Raw genomic sequence first — 19367 nt, forward strand, 5'->3', positions numbered from 1 at the left:
AGTAATCGATAGCTGAAAGTGGTAAAAATCTAGTATGAAAGTGGTAAAATCTAGTGGTAAAAAGAGGTATACGCGTAAAATTTTTGTTACAATTAAAATCAAATAGATTTAAGATCTTAAACTTTCGGGAAACCCAAATTTATTAACAAAAATTAATTCACATTTTTTCCAAAAAACGTGACATTTTTTCCATTTTTAATCAGTGCTGACATCTGGTGTAAACTTTTTAAACTACATTTTCAAACAGCTTATTATTTTTTGATTAAACAAGGGGTCCAAGTGACTTGTATCCCTTGTTTATAGGACAACGGTTGCTCGTATCCATCAAATTAAATTTAACCTTGATTAAGCCATGTCACCAAGCAAAAGATTCCTCAAGAACCAATTAGCTAATCAGATAATATTGCATTGAGGTCATTAATCATTGTTCAATTGATGGTAAATTTGATAGATTTATGTGTAGCTAGACAATAGAGCTTTTTTTTGTAAACAAGGGGTACAAGTGATACTTCTTATCACTATTTGGCTGATAATTGAGAAAGGAGAGCAATTTGAGACATGAAACTGTACGTTTGATTTGGTAAAAGTATACTGAATAGTTATAGGAATAGGTAAATATCATTTCTATATTCATTTCATGAATGAAGAATTAATTAATGTAAGTAAACTTTAGGCTCAATTTTCTCGAAACTAACATTATGTCACTTGGACCCCTTGTATTCTAACCCCTTCATTTGATATAACGGTATCAGCTATCCTGTATGGAAGGCAGTTGCAAGGCAGAGAATCGGCAACGTTGTTCTCCCATCTTTATCCACTGCCATTATAACGTGGACCTCACTATAGGTGACCTTCCATTCTGCGGTGATCTTGAACAGCTTTCACGAATAAATATTTTCAATTAATCAAACAAAGAAAGCAAGCCAGCTTTTTGAAGACACGTTCTGTTGTAGGAAGGTGACGGAGAAATTTGGTGCCTTCTTTCTTCGCGGAGTGAAAGACAAGAGATATAAGAGATGCTGCTGGATGAAGCAGGATGAAGAAGGAAAAGAAGAAGGTGGAAGAGAGAAGATCGAGAAGGAAAAAAATGAAAAACAAACGTTAGGAGTAAGCTGAGATGAGATATCGACCAGCAAAAGAGGAAGTAGGAGAAGGAAAGGGAGAAAGATATATGCGGTGCTGCAGAAAACAGAATGGGAAATGAAAAAAACTAAAAGAGGTAGGTGCGAAGACAGAAGATCGAAAAACAAACAAGGAAGAAGTTTGGGACTTAATATTATATATTTGTATATATTTTATAGAAACTAAATTTTATATATTTTAATATTTATATTTATAGAATATCGACAAGAGAAAGAAAAAAAAGAAAGAGAGGAAGAGGGGTGATGAAAGAAAGCGATCATAAGAGACAAAGAGGATTCCAGCTACAATGATAATGAAATGTGGGTGTGAACTTTTACTTCAAATGTTACTTGTTATATTTTTGCCGTCAGGATTGCATGGTGTATGATTGGAATTTGAAGGTATTTTCAAATAACATTCTATAATTTTTATCACAATGACTGTATTGAATCCGATAAGAGAATCTTTGAATATGAATATTATATATCCTATTATATCAAACGAGCAATTTCTGTATATTATCTGGTTATTTATGTTTTACGGATCTCGAAAACTGCTCTAACGATTTTCACGAAATTTAGAGCATAGTGGGTTTATGATATAAAGATTCGATTGCACTAGGTCTCATTCTTTGGAAAACTTGCTGAACGACATTAAAAGGATAATTCATCCTTGGAAAACAGATGATAATTTCGTCGTCTTTCGATAACAGAAGATGCGTGTGCCTGTGTGGGAGAGAGACAGAATTATTTCCATCTGTGTAATCATAATCATTCAGCGGGAAATTCTATCTAGCTAGACAATTTGATGGATTTTATCAACATAATCTGATTTGTTGACATGACATGATAATCCTCTCAAACTAGAGTATATCATAATTTTCAAAGTTGATCATTATTTGACAATTTCAAGTGATTAGTGAGTGTTATTTTGTTATTCAATTTGGTTTGTATATAATCTGAATTATAATTTTTTTGTTTTCAAATGTTTGAACAGAAAATTGAACCTGAATTCAAGTGTATGGAACATAACCTACTTTATGGACCATATATAGTGTATAAATCGAAATTCGGGAAAAAACAGTTTTGGGCTGTGCCTGTTAGTACTTCCCCAATCATTTTGGAGAATTGTGTTCGGTTTATCGAAAGTCAACAAATGAATAACGAGCGAAGCTCGGTGCCCCAATATTCACTTCATAAACTCTACAAGTATATAGTAACTCTTGATTCTATCGTGATAGTATATTTTTAATATAAAAACAACTCCCTAGAAGGAGGCTAGTAAATCGCACGAAAATAGTCCGATGGAAATTGGAAAAGTGCACTCTAGATTGTTATCATTCATGAACTATCCACACATTTTGCATGACGACAAAGTAGTAAGACAAGTTGAAGCGATAAAGTCATACGACAAGTTTGAACGTCTCAAAGACAATTACTTGAAAACAACTCCCCAGAGGGAGGCTACTCAATCGCACGAAAATAGTCCGATGGAAATTGGAAAAGTACGCTCAAAACTGTTATCATTAAAAATGATCTACACATTTCGCATGACGACAAAGTAGTAAGACAAGTTGGAGCGATAAATTCATACGACAAGTTTGAACGTCTCAAAGACAAGATCGTAGTTAGGAGAGCAGACTAATGTAGTATTGAACAGGTTTGTTCCATTACCGTTTCTCCTAATGGACAAGATTCGGTCTGGTTTCCTGCTGCTATAGTTGACATCATTCCTCATGGAACAATATCATTGCTCACCCTTTCGACAAGTGCTGACAGTTTTAAGATTCTACTGCACACCCACCTAACAAGCTGAAAAGTAAGCATATTGCTTACACTCATACCTCAAGAATGGATTGAACTATTTCCTTGAAAGTTCGTAGGACTCAACTATATGCTTTTACAGAGAGCATACGCTTTTCATAATTTCATTATTTCTTCAAGTTTTTCTTATTTTAGCTATTTAAACATGAATTTGCTATTTTGGAAAAGAAGCATCGAGAAACGAATTTGAAAATACAGTGACCTTTAGAATAACAACACAAATCTAAATCCGTTTGAATTTTGTTCAAATTCCTAATAGTTTTGCAATAAACTGAGTCGTTAAATTGCAAATTTGAACCAAAAATGAACCGTTACATTGCCAACCTAGTTCGAGGGTTATTCTCCAGAGAGCTCAACTGTTGAAACGTAACCCCCACCACCTACTACTTACATACTAAGACTGCCCAGCAGTGTATCAATGAATGAATTGAATGAATGATCACAAGAAAGAGTGGGAATGGGAGGGGAATAGATGAGAAGTCTGTTACACTCTCTCTGTCTCTCAATTCCAGCTAGCTTTTGCCATATCCATGCCATGTGTGACTTATTAGTTCGTTGAAACGTGACAGTGACAGTTCATCCAGTCATTTGTGATAAGTTACTATGGGTTTTCATTTATAGAAACGTTTTGCCTTGTTTATTCTAGACAATCCTTGTTAGTGAATAATACTTTTTCTATTCTATTCCTATTGACTTAGAATTACGTGAAATGTTATAAAAATGTTGAAGTGCATGCGACCAAATTATTTATCATAAAAAATGGACGAAACGCCGAAGCCTCATCAAAGTCGCCGACGCTTTAGACACAAAAGTGGACGCAGATTGAAACTTAGCGCGAAACCGCTTAAACGAAGAGGAACAGCGTTAATTCAATACTGGGCTTCCAAAAAGTTAACCTAATATTTGATACACATCCATAATTTCCTTCATCAAGAACCATAACAATCAATATATCTCCATTTGTAATTTGAGTAATAAAGCTTCAATTCTCAATCGAATATACAATTATACATGTCAACGTCTTTAGAAATATTGAACAGTTTCACGATTCTATGCTATGAAAGCTCAGGGAACTTGGAAAACACCCATTCAAAAAATGTCAATTGTCAATTACGAATAGTGTAATCGGCAGACCTATCTTACACTAATTTTACTGCATTTTCCATAATATATTTTCACTATTTTTTGAATGGGAAATTCGCCACCTATGAATAGTCCTATTGATCTTGTTTTTTTTGTAATTCCAGGGGCAGAGGCAGGCAGAAGTGAAGCTCAGACCGAAGAGTATAATGACTCCGAAAATTCTACGATAAATACGTAAGTTACCAAATTATTTTTCTGATGTAGATATTCTGTTTCACGTATTTGTTATCAATGTCCAACTATCATAGATTGAAGAAAGCTCGGGTGTATTCAGGATTTACAAATAATATTAAATGTTTTAAAAATAGATTCTTTTTTGCAAATCAAAACTGTTATGTTCAATGGACTTTGGTGGTACAGTTTTCTTAGATCCACTATTATTGAATAATTATATGTTTTCATTTCCATTCCGGAACACAGTACTTTCAAGTATGGAATACTGTAATAAGCATTTATGAGCGTGAATAACAGTGTCTTTATCTTCTTATTTCCAGGGCCTCTGACGCAGATTTCGTCGCTGAAGAAAGCAATGTCTGTGACACTTGTCCAGAAAACAAAGACGTTTACGACACTCATACAGAAATAATGTAAGTAGAAATCACTGTATTTTTTATTTGAGATTTGTTAGAAAAATATAATTCCTATTTTCCAGTAAAACTGTAAAAGTTTCAGGGATTTCTTTCTAAATATTTTTTGAAATGAAAAATAAGAAGATTTCCTTTAATAAAAAAATCAAGTTCGCAAAAACACGCATAAGAGAAAGTGATAGGTCATCGGAAATAAATCATTGGATAGGTCATCATTGGAAAATAAATCCTCACAATGATAAATTGATAGAAAGCAACTACTTCCAATCTGGTGTGGCATAAACGTTATTTTTTATTGAATGAAGGGTGAATTCCTGCAATAGATATTCCATTCTAGAGCTTGTTAGACGACCTATATGTTTTATTCACCAATAATTTATTGACAATTTGTTTTTTCTTGTTTTTCAGTGCAGAAGAAAGAAAAAAAACAGAAAGCAGCATCACCAAATTAGAAGGTAGACGAATAGTGGACATCAATTCGTTTATTGTGCAAATTCAACAAATCGATGACCACTTACCATTTCATTGCGGTTTTAAAGATATGGTAGTAGTGAAAGAACGAAGAATAGGATTAAATTCGTGTATAACATTGAAGTGTAAAATGTGCAATGAAAAGAAATCACTGTGGACAAATTTTTCAAACGAAAACACCATGGATGTGAATACATCAGCAGTTTCCGGTACAATCAGCACAGGAGGAGGACATGCACAGCTGGAAGAGGTTATGTCATCCCTAGACATTCCCTGCATGACCTACCACACCTTTAGGAAGTATCATGACCGAGTAGCTGAAGCCTGGAAGGAAACCGCCGCAAAATCAATGGAGATGGCAGCAGAAGAAGAAAAGCGGGAAGCGATCAAAAGGGGAGACGTTGATAGTGATGGAGTACCTTTATTGACTGTTGTTGCGGATGGCTGTTGGGCGAAGCGCTCCTATCGTACCAACTATAATTCCCTCTCTGGTGTGGTAAGTCTACTTATTATTTATTATTATTTATCCAGCAATTGCAATAAAACAAATAAATTACAGATATCCTAAATGAGAACATTCAATTTTACAAAACAAGTTAAATATTGCAAAGTACTGTCAGGATACAAAGCCTATGCCAGCATATTTTCTAAAATTAATGTATAATTGAGGCATAAATCAAATGTACTCACGTCAAATTATGTAAAACTCATTTAATTATAGTTTTATTAAATTCTTATAGTATTATTTCGTATAATTTACCAATTTATTGTCAGAGTCATTCGTCAACTGCCTACCAATGTTTGTTTACTACCTTATTTTCAATAATTAGGTTAGAGTGAATTGCGCCAAAATTGATGACAAGCCTTATCTGTCAGCTGTTGATACTGCCGGCTACTGTGCTACTGTGATATCTCTATATTGTCTGTTTTCATTTTAAAACTAACTCAAGCTTGTTCATTTCTGCAACCCCTGTTTATTTTCTGTTTATCTGCTTTAATTTTATAGTCTTCCTGTTTAACATAATTTTTTGTCATTTTCTGTGTTTTTCGAACCTCTGTGTCTGATTTAAATATTAAAACCGCGTGGAAAAATTCCCATTGGTGGACTTTTTCTTATTAGGCACAGGATTGGTTCTTGCCCAAATCACGTGGTTCTTCTTCTCAGAAGAAGACCAGGTGATTTCCGCTTTTTGGGAAGAAGAGACACTTGCCTTCTGAGAATCGAATTATCAGGACCCGTTTAATTTGTCCTATTAAAATTAATGTTTAAATGGTTTCTCTTCTTGTTAAATGTAATATATCCAGTGTGTTAAATGTGTAGCTCCTCTGTAGTCTTGTGCTCTTAAATAAATTGGAAGGCAAGTTCAATTTGTATAAGCTTATTCCTGAGGAAGAATTGTGAAACTAAATCCTGGGTGACGCCATTCCACGCCAGATCTTCAAGTGAAATAAAATTATTAAGTGAATTGGGGCCCCACGATCGAGTTGGTGAGCGAAAAATACTTATTCTATCCAATCAGTGAATTGAGAAAGCTACAATTTTCTATCAATTAATTATTGTGAAAGAGTGCAGGACTATATCCTCCTATAATACCGTGTAACCCCTATTAAAATCCTAATTGCACTATATTACCAAGAACATTCATTTTATTATCTCATATCAAGAACATTTATTACCAAATTTTGAAAACTCTATTATTCCAATTTGTCAATTATTAATTAATTATTATTATTTGATTCTTAACGATTATAATTCATCAATAATTTGCATAATTGTTAACCAGTTTCAGTAATTTCTCTAATTAGATCCTGCTCAGTTCGGTCTATAATTACCATATTGGTTTTCCTCTGTAGGAATTATTTCAGGTATTGGAATATCAATATTGAATTTACTTGTTATTCATAAGAAATAAATTACATTCGCTGTGCTCGGGTTTGAATTGCCTGGAGATATTGGTAGGCTATCACGCCTGATTCTCAAGCAGTTTATATCAGAGTACGGCGGAAATATTATTTCTTGTGGAATTGTAGGATATTCTGGACGGGTGTAGGCAGCTCTGCCGGCTGATTTTTTATCCGAATTACAGGTGTTAAGCGTCCAGAGGCTCTTGCGAATCCACAGTACACAGTTCAATTCAATAAAGCATTCATAGACGAAATATTCAATAAATGCTCAATTACATAGCGACTTCATAGAGAAATTGTGATAATACATTTACAGTCTTTATTTATTTTATTAGAATAAAATATGGGCTATATGAGCTAATATAATGTGGGCTATTCATTGATGCCGATTTTCCATTTCTGGCAGCATCGCCGGATGGATTATTAGAAGATGGGCATGGTATTGTGGAGGTCAAATGCCCTCAGACAATAAAGGACCTACTCCCCAAGGGAAGCAGCAAAGTTGAAAATATTGAAATTTTGCAAAATTGAAGATACAAATATCGAATTGAAAACAAACCATAACTACTACTATCAAATACAGGGACAACTCCACATTACGAAACGTCAGTACTGCTTATTTTGTATATGGTCGCCAAAGGGGACAGAAGTTGTTACTGTATACAAAGATGAGCAGTTCTGGAGTTCGATGATTCTTGAACAAGTGAAAAAATTTATATGGACTGTGTATTGCCGGAACTTGTTGATCCTCGACACACGCGTTCAATGCCAATTCGAAATCCAGATTGGATTATTGAGGCGCAAGAAGCACGTAAGAAGAAATAATGATGACACAAACATAACTGGAAAATAAAAACAAATATTGTCACATACCACTTATTTATTATTAAAACTTACATTAAAGTAATACTTTATTAAAGTAAAGTTAAAAAACTTTTTTAGATTAATTTTTCCATTTTAAAACAAGTAATGAGTGTGTACTTCTCGCACACATTTTGTGTTTGAGAAAACTCACAAAGAAAAGTTTTCTTCTGATATTGATAAATTTGAAGTTGTAGGGTATAATAGTAGCTTCAGTTTCTAGTGTAATAGTAGTTCTAGTAACAGTATAGTGTATATTTATGTGATATTGAATTCCTGGGCTGACTACCTTTAGGATATAATTCAATTATCTTCTGACTTATTGTAGTTTATCAATGTATATATAGAAATATATTTTCAATTACTTCTTTTATATTATTTTTTTATTATTAATAATACTTTTTTAGATTAATTTTTCCATTTTAAAACAAGTAATGAGTTTGTACTTCTCGCACACATTTTGTGTTTGAGAACACTCACGGAGAAAAGTTTTCTTCTGATATTGATAAATTTGAAGTTGTAGGGTATAATAGTAGCTTCAGTTTCTAGTGTAATAGTAGTTCTAGTAACGGTATAGTGTATTTCATTTTATTTGTATATTTATTTATTATTGATTTATTGTTAATGCAAGTTTGATTTATTGTAAACTGTAGCCAGCCTATGTATATTGCTATAATGCTAAAAATTCGATTTAGATTTGACTTGAATTGTACAATTGATTGTAGATTACAAAACTAATAATTTTTTCAATGTATTATTTTACGGAAATAAATTTTATTTGAATTTGAATTTGTTTTTTTTTCAATTCAGAACCTGACAAGAACTTAGCTTATTTTTAAATTTACAAATGCCTGTTATGAAAGATTTTTCGTTACTCGCTCATTTACAAGGCCAAGAGTCATCAATATAAATAATTATTTTTGTATAACAGATTTATACATACTGTATAACAGTTATAGGCCTACTGATATAATAGAGAATCTAGCAATGATTTTGTTCAAATTGGTGTGAAATAGGTTGGAATGTTGCATTTCAAGATACGAGCAGCACTCATGAGAATAGCTTTGTCCCTTTTCTAGCATTCAATAACGTAGTAGCCAAATATACTTTGTCGTGTCTTGGTTGGAACGTGACTCATTGTTCCAGAACCAGAAATCATGAATGGAGACAGAGGTTTTTGTCATTTCTTTCTCCCTCCTTTTTGTTGCTCACTTGTAGCAATGGTCAATTGGTGGGGGAGACACTTCTAGACTTCCAATATGTCTTTACTCCTCCAAACGAACTCTCTCCAGCGCTGAATCTGTCATAGTGGGAAGTGGCGGAACTAAAATACGAAATTTCAGAGGTGTACAGTAGAATCTTAAGTGAAATCAACAAAGTAGAATTTCACAAAATCGGTCAACATGTTCAAGCTTTTGGAAGCCGTTTTGTCACCTGGTTGGTGTGTTTTTGAAGGAAATGAGGTGAGTGATAATTTTTTGAAGCGGGGAAGAAGAAGAAGAAGAAGAAGATGAAGGAGAAGGAGGAGAAAAAATGGAGGAAATTCGAGGATAAGCAGAAGCAGTGAAGATGAACTTGTTGTTGAGTGAGCCGGCATAGATTTTTAGCATCAGGAAATGAAGAGACTAGAAATGAACTTGCTCGATGAATTTTCCCAATTTATGAGTTACAATTTCGGGAATAAACGACCGCGGTAGAAGTTTCTGAAAGGGGTGGTGAAGTCTGAAGTGTGGGACTCTAATGGAATAAGTGAATTGTCAATAATAATATTATTCCTGTTCTTGAAATGAGTTTTTGAGACAAAGATAAACTTGAGTGAGATTCTGTCAGTGGATTTCAATCGACAACATTTTTGTTACTTCTCCTTTCTCATAGCATCTTTCCAAAGATGGTTGTGATACTAACCGATTTAATATTTGTATCATCAATTAAGACTCTCAGTGCCGGTTGCACAAAATCGGGTTGAATTTTAATCGTTGTTTCTCTTAGTGTCGGTTGCACAACAGCCGGTTAAATTTTAACCGTGATTATTTCCACGAGAACCAATCAGAGAAGCTGTCTTTTCAAAAACGCCTTTTCTGATTGGCTCTCGTGAAATTAATAACGGTTAAAATTTAACCGGCTGTTGTGCAACCGGGCCAAAATGTTTGAATGTTTCTGACCGAGCGAAGTGAGGTCTAAGATTCAAGTCGACGGTTTGGCATTTCTCTTGATATTTATGTTGTGCGCATTTACGGCGAAACGCGGTAATAGATTTTCATGAAATTTGACAGGTATGTTCCTTTTTTAATTGCGCGTCGACTTATAAATACAAGGTTTTTGGGATTTTTGCATTTCAAGGATAAAAGGAAAACGGAGCCACCTTCATACGCCAATATTAGAGTAAAAATCAGACTATTGAATTATTCATCATAGATCAGCTGACAAGTGATTACACAGATGTGTGGAGAAGCCAGTCTATTGCTGTATTGCCATAAGGTCTATAGTTTCAATCAGGTACTTGTGGATGAGAATACTGCGTGAGGTCTACTGTTCACAGAGCAACTAGTATTTGTATCATCAATTATTAACACTCTCAGTGCCGGTTGCACAAAATCAGGATAAAATTTAATCGTGGTTAATTCCACGAGAACCAATCAGAGAAGCCGTCTTTTCAAAAGGCTTTTGTACAACCGGCACAAAATAATAATTGATAATTATAATTGAGTTTCTCAGTTCAAGTCTTAATTTTGATATGAATTTATTGTTAATTCTTGTTAAAAATGATAATGCCTGAGTGAGTTGGCTCAGGTCTGGTGTCAGTTTTTTTGGATGGCACCTCATCGATTTCAAGACATCTGACATGACTTATGACCGCTTTTAGGCAGCTGGGACCAACGACTTAACGTGTCTATCTGAAAAACGGGAATTGCTCGAAAATATCTTGCCCGGCTTGATTCTTGTTAATGAACATCAATTAGTTCCTCAGTTAGATAATATAATAAGATATTATTTTGTTGTTGACTAGCAAGTAACCCGTGCTCCGCAAGGGTCCATTTTAGAACTTGACAAACTGAAAACATGACTAGATTTTTGTAGTATAGATTATTGTTAATACAGATAAATTCTATCTCAAATGTCGAGAAAATGTATCTTTCCAAGATTCAATGATGCATTCTGATATTTGGATTGAATATCTTGTTATATTTCTCCATAGTGTACAAACAATCATTGTACAAACGTGGCAAAGGTGCGGTGTTTGTAAAGGATAGAGTTATCTACTTTGTCCAATGACAGAAAAGGATAACATACATGTTAACCTGTATCACTAACTTTATGATATAAACTTCACCATATGAGGGAAATATTGTTCATGGCTATGATGCTAAAGGCTATAGTGCTATAGACAAAATCTGAGAGCTCCACGTTAGACAGTGTTCGACTAGCAATGGTATTGCTATCCTTGTCTATCATTCAACAAAGCGGATAGCGCTATCTCTTTCTCGCTTTGCTCTGTTGCCAGATCGTCTTTTAACAATGTAGAATTGATAATAATTTGGAAAATATTTTATTTCAATTATGAAAATTCATTGGGAAATCATTGAAAAATATAATTTCTTGCTAAATAAAATATAATTGATTATTTTAAACGAGAATAAAAAGTTGATGTTACCATTAATAAACGTGTATCAGCTACCGTCTATAGGAGGCATTGCCAAGACAGAGGATCGGCAACGTTTTTCTCCTATCTTTCTCCACTGCTATTACTAGTTGTTCTGTGAACAGTAGACCTCACGCAGTATTCTCATTCACAAGTACCTGATTGAAACTATAGACCTTATGGAAATACAGCAATAGACTGGCTTCTCCACACATCTGTGTAATCACTTGTCAGCTGATTTATTATGAATAATTCTATAGTCTGATTTTTACTACAATATTGGCGTATAAAGGAGGCTCCTTTTTCCTTTTATATTATCCTTGAAATGCAAAATTTCCATAAACCCTGTATATATGTCGACGCGCAATTAAAAAAGGAACATACCTGTTAAATTTCATGGAAATCTATTACCGCGTTTCGTCCTAAATGCACAATTGAATGAAAAAGACTAAGAAATTGTCAAAAAACCACTGATTTATTGATAATTAGAAAGACCTGATAACTAAGTTTATCAGAGATTGACAATGGTGTAATAACCGAAACCGGTCTTTCTAATTATCAATAAATCAGTGGTTTTTTGACAATTTCTTACTCTTTTTCATTCGATATGAATAATTACCACAATATCAACTTCTCAACTACACAAAAAGTAAATGCACAACATATAAACATAAAAACATTTAAACATTAAGAGAAATGCCAAACTGTCGACTTGAATCGTAGACCTCACTTCGCTCGGTCAATTACGTGGACCTCACTAAGTGCTATAAACAATCTGAGTTCTATATATAAAACAATGCTAAAATAGGATTCACTCTGGACCGACAGCATTTCTTTCAAACAACAACACGACTTATCATTCAAGAATTGCTGTCAGTTTTAAGCGAATGTCACTAAAGTCAGTTAGTATCAGTCAGTCATGTTTTCAACCAGTAATGTTTTCCTTTTTATGCAGTTTGCATAAGCTTATGTTGCCATTTTTATGAATCAACAAATCATAACACTGTAGTCACGGTGAAATGTTGTGAAGAAATTAATGTTGAGAAACGAAGCCTTAGTGAGTTTTTGTGTAGAAAATTATTGCTCGAAAAACTAACTCATTTTTAAATTTGCTTTCATGATATCATTTTATATATTCGATTTTTATAGTAGAAAATTTTCGATGTACGATTTTTATAATAATAACACTTCACTTTAATGGTCTACATTTCACAAAAAAATAAGAACAATATGAAAACTTGTATCAACTTGTTTATTTTCCACTTGAACTTGAAAAGGACCTAAGTTATGGTCGATCATAGTCTTAATATTTTAAATAATAAAGAGTACAAAAAGTTTCATGTTGTTTTTATTGATTTTTATATTTAATTTCGTGATTGAGTGTAGTATGATTTTATTTATCATTGAGAGCTAACTTCTAGAATTCTGTAAATTCTTGCAATTCTCAATAATTGATTAATAGCAATTCTAGTCATTCTATCTTGAAATCCGATTTTTCAGTACCACATTTGAATAATCAATTATAAGGCTTGTTCATGCTATGAAGTATTTCGTCATAGGATGAACCATTGGGAATCAGAACTGTAGGTTTACTTGTTACTTGGATATTGTATAGATTATCTATAATATAATAAAGAAAAGAATTGTACAAAGAATTGTAAAGAATACACGTACGGGATAGGAAATTCATGAATGACACATCATCACGTCTCAACTACTCAACTGATTAACTTGAAATTTCGCATATCCTATACTATTAAATGAGCAACTTCTGTTTATATGTTCAGATGTTTTGATGTTTTTATGTTTATATGTTTGTATTTTACCGGATCTCGAAAACGGCTTTAACGATTCTCACGAAATTCAGAACATAGTAGGTTTATAATATAAAGATTCGATTGCACTAGGTCTCATCCCTGGGAAAAAGCGCTGGAGGACATTAAAAGGATAATTATTATTCATCTTTGGAAGAACAGCTGATAATAAGTATTTCGTCGTCTGTTGATGATGGAAGTGAGTGAGCGAGTTTATGAGTGTGGGATTGTGTCAAAATTATAACTCAGCTGTTGAACTTTTGTAATCATTCAATCAGGTACTTAGTGCTGGTTGCAAAAAAGCCGGGTTATTTTCAATCCTGATTGATTCCAGTTGATCCATCTTTTTGAAATGGTCTTCTCTGATTTGGTTCACGTGAAGTTAATCAGGAATGAAATTTAACCGGCTTTTGTGCAACTGGGCATTTATGAGGGAAATTTTTGCATTCCTCTGGGAATTAATGTCAATTTACTGTGATGAGATAGAATCTAGGTCTTGTTAGACACAGTTGAAAATGACATTTTTTTATAAATAAATGACATAAATAGAGTGTACTCTACTTTGAACAAATAACAAACACTACCCAACCTTCATAACAAAAATAAAAATTAAGATCTCATTCTTTACTCTGCTAGTTTACGTATTTAAAATATCTAAGAAACATACAAACAATAGATGAAGTCTACTCTACTTAACAAACAACGAACAATACTCTACTATTATAACAACAATAATTAAAATAATTAAGATCTCATTCTTCTCTCAGCGAAACTCTAACACCAATTATCTTACTGTGAGAATAATTTTGAAGTAGTGTCAACATTGTTTGCATGGGAAACAATATGATGTGAATCATAAGGAATTCTGACGGCTCAAAGTGAATCTAGCTACATAACGAAGCAGTGTGTGTCTCTCTCTCTCTTGAGAGAAAAGAGAGAGAAAACCAAGCAGTTTGTCTCTCTCTCTTTGAGAGAAAAGAGAGAGACAAGACGCGCAAATTTCCATAACAATCGTTATTCATATTATTGTAGTAGGTGTGAAAAAGAAAGAACGGGTTAAATAGGGCAAGTTAGTGAGAGGATTTCTTGCTTAGAAGAATAGCAAACTGTGATGATGATGATGATGATGATTTTATTCCAGGTTTTTCACAGAGGCGTGTGTGAGTATTTATTGTAATGCTAATTTCTGTGCGCGAAAATTGTGCGTGAATTAAGTACGCTGCTTAGCAGAGAAAAAGAGAAAGAAGAAGTCGACAGGAGAAGAAGAAGAAGAAGAAGAAGAAGAGGAAGAAGAGGGTGAAGAGGAGGAAAAAGGAAAAGAAGATGAAGAAGAAGAGATTTAGAAAAAGAAGAAGAAGAAGAAGATGAGAAAGAAAAAGGACTAGGTCTAGAACAACAAGAAAAGAGAGGAGATGTAGGAAATAAAAGGAAGATTGAAGAATAAGAAATGGAAGAAGAGGAGAAGAGGTGAAGAGGAAGAAGAAGAAGAAGAGGCAGAAGAAGGACTAGTACTAGAACAACATAAAAAGAGAGGAGATGTAGGATAGAAAAGGAATATTAGAGAGGAAGAGGGTGTGAGGTAATAAGAAAAAGAGAGGAACGTATAAGAAAAAGACGAAGAAAAAAAAGAAGAAGAAGAGGCAGGAGAAGGACTAGAACTAGAACAACATAAAAAGAGAGGAGATGTAGGATAGAAAGGAGACGAGAGGGAGAAGAAGTGATGATGAAGATTAAAAAAAGAGGAGAATATGGGTTGAACAATACAGGATAAGAAGGAACTAGCAATACAAGAGACAATGAGAAGAATAATGAGAGGAAAGGAAAATGTAATAGTAGAAGAAGAAGATGATGATGAAGAAGAAGAAGAAGAAGAAGAAGAAGAAGAAGAAGTAGAAGAAGAAAAAGAATATGAAGAAGAAGAAGAGGAAGTACATGAAGGAGGAGAAGAAGATGGAGAAGAAGGAGAAGAGGAAGGAAAAGAAGACGAAGAAGAGGCCGAAGAGGTTAAAGAAGAAGAGGATGGCAAGGAAAGAATAAGAAAATAAAGAACAAGAAGAAGAGAAGTGAAAATGAGTATCAATGTAAAAGTTTCGAAAATATTTGATAAATATAAATTAATCTAAATGCTTCTTATTAATTATTCAGATTATATCAAAACAAACAAAGAAAATTATGTTGTGAAGAAAATTCACAACGTTCAATCAGATGTGTATAATTTATTCTTGTAGATTATTATGATTATTGATATGGTCCAGGAAAGTCTGAATGTTTTTTTTTGTTAGATAAGATCATTGGAATAAAATGTAGAGCATTTCTTCAATGTGAATGAACTTGGGAAAAGATCTTAAACGTAGAATTTTCTCATAAGTTCTCAAGAAGGTAGACCCTACTGACCGTTTTGTTTGTTTTACTACAATTGAAATAACGCGTTATCTGATTGGTGAGTTGAAAGTGAGAAATATATTAATTAGTTGTGGAAAGTTTCACATATTGCTCTGTCTTAATTAATACAGTCATTGATCATAAGATTATGAAGCATATTATATGGAAGAATTGATAACGATATGAGAGAATTTATGTGCATTTCTCATGAATTGAACAGTGATAAGAATGTCTCATGAATTGAACACATTAAACACTTATTTCAGAAAAAGTTATAGGATTATAATTATTACTTAGGTCTTCGGGGTGATTTGCAGCATTTATTTGGGATTTTCGTTAAATAATAATAATATATTAATTAGCATTTGAATAAATGCATTCTCTATTTAATTCCATCTGTAAACTGGTTGGCCGCTATGGCTTCGTATAGAATGAGAGCTGCTATCCAGAGATTGTCAGTTTGGTGTAAGGGTAAGCATTCCTGACTAGCTATTGGGAGGTACCGGGTTCGATTCCCGGGCTGCCAACTAATTTTTGGATAGTAGTTCTCATCGAATTTTCATCTAGCTGTTAACCCCGTTATCAATGTCTGCAGTAGCAGAAGTCTTCGGGGTGATTTACAGCATTTATTTAGGATTCTCGTTACATAATAATTATATATTATTTAGCATTTTGAATGAATGCATTCTCTATTTAATTCCATCTGTAAAGTTTTAGGATTTCTCTCAATTCCTCTCCAATGAAACTCCAACTGATGATGGTGAACATGATCTTGAACTTGATGGTGAACAATGAAGAAGAATTCTACAGATGGAGATAATTTGGCAGTAGCATTTGTTCAAATGCTAATTAATGGATAACTATTATTAAACGAAAATCCGAATTAAATGCTATAAATCACCCCGAAGATTTCTGCTACTGCAAATATTGACTACAGGGTGAACAGCTAGATGGAAATTCGATGAGCGATACTATACAAAAATTATTTGTCAGCCCGGGAATCGAACCCAGTACCTCCCAATTAGAAATCAGGCAATTAGGAGGTACTGAGTTCGATTCCCGGGATGACAAATAATTTTTGTATAGTAGCGCTCATCGAATTTCCATCTAGCTGTTTACCCTGTTGTCAATATTTGCAGTAGCAGAAGTCTTCGGGGTGATTTGTAGCATTTAATTAGGATTTTCGTTTAATAATAGTTATCAAGTAGAATGATTCCATTCATGAATGAAGAATTTAGAAGAATGATCATTGATGAATGAATCTAGAGATTTTGTAGATATTTGATTGATTATTCTATAGTTAGGTCCACGTTACAATGACAGTGGAAAAATATATGAGAGAAACATTGCCTGATACAGGCAGCATGGAGACTATGTCTTGTCAATGCCTTCTATAGACGGTAGCTGATACATGTTTTTTGATGTAGTTCATTCTCGTTTAATAGAATCAATTATATTCTATTTATCAAAGAATTTATATTTCTCAATAATTTTATAATGAATTTTTATGGTTTAGATGTAATATTTTGTTAATTTGGTTATCAATTCTACATTGTTAAAAGACGATCTGGCAACAGAGCAAAGCAAGAGAGAGATAGCGCAATCCGCTTTGTTGAACGATAGACAAGGATAGCAATACCATTGCTAATCAAACACTGCCATTATATCGTGAACCTCACTTTAGAGATGTTGTAGATATTAAATATCTGTAAATCTAAATTAAGATAATAATATCTATCTATCAATATAAATCAAATTTTGAATAATTATTCCAATAATCCAATTGAAATAAAAGGAAAATAAGAGTGTAATCTATTATATCAGGCTAATATTTTTCCTATAAAAACTCACCCAGTCTTTGGAGATCCTTTATCACCTCTCAGATAGATTTCAAATCCATGTCAGTCGTGGTGTCACCATTTTCAAATTTGACGCACTGTACAGTTCACAATAATTTGGCAGTACTGTTTCAATCCTACTGGAGAATATTGTGTATCCTTTAAACAATGTTTTCTCATGTTCTCACTGTCTCAAAATTCCTAGCCTTGTTGCCACTGATATTGATAACATAGTTTTGGATTTAAATTTTTCTTACTTTGTCCATTTTCAACAATATCTTTTAGTGAGGGTTTCTTTGTTTGAAACGATCATCTGGATGTGGGGTGAAGTGGTCAAACTTTTCTTTCAAATATCAGTTTGATATCAATCTACAATAATTACTCATGGTATCAAATTAAAACCATACTTCTCCTACAGAAGAAAGTTCCTATTCTAAATCAAGATTGAACACATATTTCAACAATCTGTTCAATTTCAACAATTCGATTTCAACAATCTATCACAGATCTTACAAAACTCTCACTCCAAACTACTTTCAAATACTTGTCTGTCACTCAGCTAAACTCCAGTCCAACACTACAATTCACCTCTTATCTATAAACTATCAAAAATAGACACAGATTCTATCTAGCACAACAATACTAGCAAAACTGTATCTAAATCTGTCAAAATTTACACTCGAGAACCTTATCAGTTATGTGTGTGTGCACAATAACATGAACACATACTACTTTCTCTCCAGGTATGGTTTCTACATTTCTCTCGCGATTTGTAGACTTTAGAAAGGCTTTTGATTGTGATTTAAGATGATTTTGTGATATTTTCGACTGATGGAGGATGTGTGGTTGTTTCTAGATATAGTTTTAAGTTTTCTTTTTTGATTCAGATAAGTTTTTGTAGCATGTAGCATGAGCTTCGCTCGTTATTTTTATTTATTGATAAACAGAACACAATTCTCTAAAATGATCGTGTTTATATTTCACAGCTGGCTATACGTCATCTTATGAATTTCGGGGATGCGATATTTTGATTTTTCACATACTCACTTGCTCACTCACTTTTTTACTATCCACAGCTGTTTCAGCCAAAGATGAATTTTCCTTTTAATGTCGTTCAGCGAGTTTTCCCAAGGATGAGACCTAGTGCAATCGAGCTTTTATATCATAAACCTACTATGTTCCAAATTTCGTGAAAATCTTTAGAGCCGTTTCCGAGATCCGTTGAACATAACCAGATATGAATAAATATATATAAATACAGAAATTGCTCGCTTAATATAATAGGATTGAAAAATATTGACATAATGTGTGTTTTTGAGTTTTAAACTTCTCTTATTTAGCCTATTTGTTTTATTTCAATCACTTTTTCGTCATCTTGAACTGTTTTCAATTTGCACTTTCATATCTTCATCTTATATATCGTTATCTCTTTATATCAGAATTTTTTATCTTCATAGATGTTGATAACTTTTCAATTCTGTGATAAGAATATATCATTATAAGCAAACACAAATATATGACTATGAACATGGAAGCTTGTCTTTTCAAATATTTAAGTAGCATTTAACGATGTATTCCTATATCCTTTGTGGTTTTTCAGAACTTGAATCAATTCCATTATATTTCTATGTAATTCTTTAAAAATTTCAAACAGTGATATCTTCGTTTTAGAATATCATCACGCTTTCAAATGTAACTATGATTGTCTGCCTATTCTTCACAATGTTTCAAATTAAATTATCATTGAAATGCTCTGGGGACTGTTTCATAAAAGTTACAAG

General features: G+C 33.2%; 2 protein-coding genes across 2 annotated transcripts in view; one reads left to right on the forward strand and one right to left on the reverse strand.

Annotated features, from left to right (window-relative positions):
- LOC111056619 overlaps window positions 1-18481 on the reverse strand; it is a 100063-nt gene extending 81582 nt beyond the window's left edge. Inside the window, 1 exon segment of the mRNA XM_039439584.1 lies at window positions 17600-18481. The gene's annotated coding sequence lies outside the window, so the exon portion shown is untranslated.
- Window positions 1201-5736, forward strand: LOC111045049. The gene is made up of 4 exons (XM_039440331.1): window positions 1201-1219; window positions 4193-4262; window positions 4583-4675; window positions 5084-5736. Exons 1-4 carry the CDS (start codon window positions 1201-1203, stop codon window positions 5712-5714), a joined length of 813 nt encoding a protein of 270 aa, XP_039296265.1. The 3' UTR covers window positions 5715-5736.
- Window positions 18482-19367: the final 886 nt, after the last annotated feature.

Source organism: Nilaparvata lugens, chromosome 13 (genome assembly GCF_014356525.2).
Source record: "Nilaparvata lugens isolate BPH chromosome 13, ASM1435652v1, whole genome shotgun sequence".
NCBI classification, from domain to species: domain Eukaryota; kingdom Metazoa; phylum Arthropoda; class Insecta; order Hemiptera; family Delphacidae; genus Nilaparvata; species Nilaparvata lugens.

What these genes read in the sequence shown, in the direction of transcription:
- LOC111045049 (XM_039440331.1), top strand. An exon ending in GAAAATTCTACGATAAATAC is followed by an intron (nt 4,263 to 4,582) that starts GTAAGTTACCAA and finishes TCTTATTTCCAG; the next exon opens with GGCCTCTGACGCAGATTTCG. An exon ending in GACACTCATACAGAAATAAT is followed by an intron (nt 4,676 to 5,083) that starts GTAAGTAGAAAT and finishes CTTGTTTTTCAG; the next exon opens with TGCAGAAGAAAGAAAAAAAA.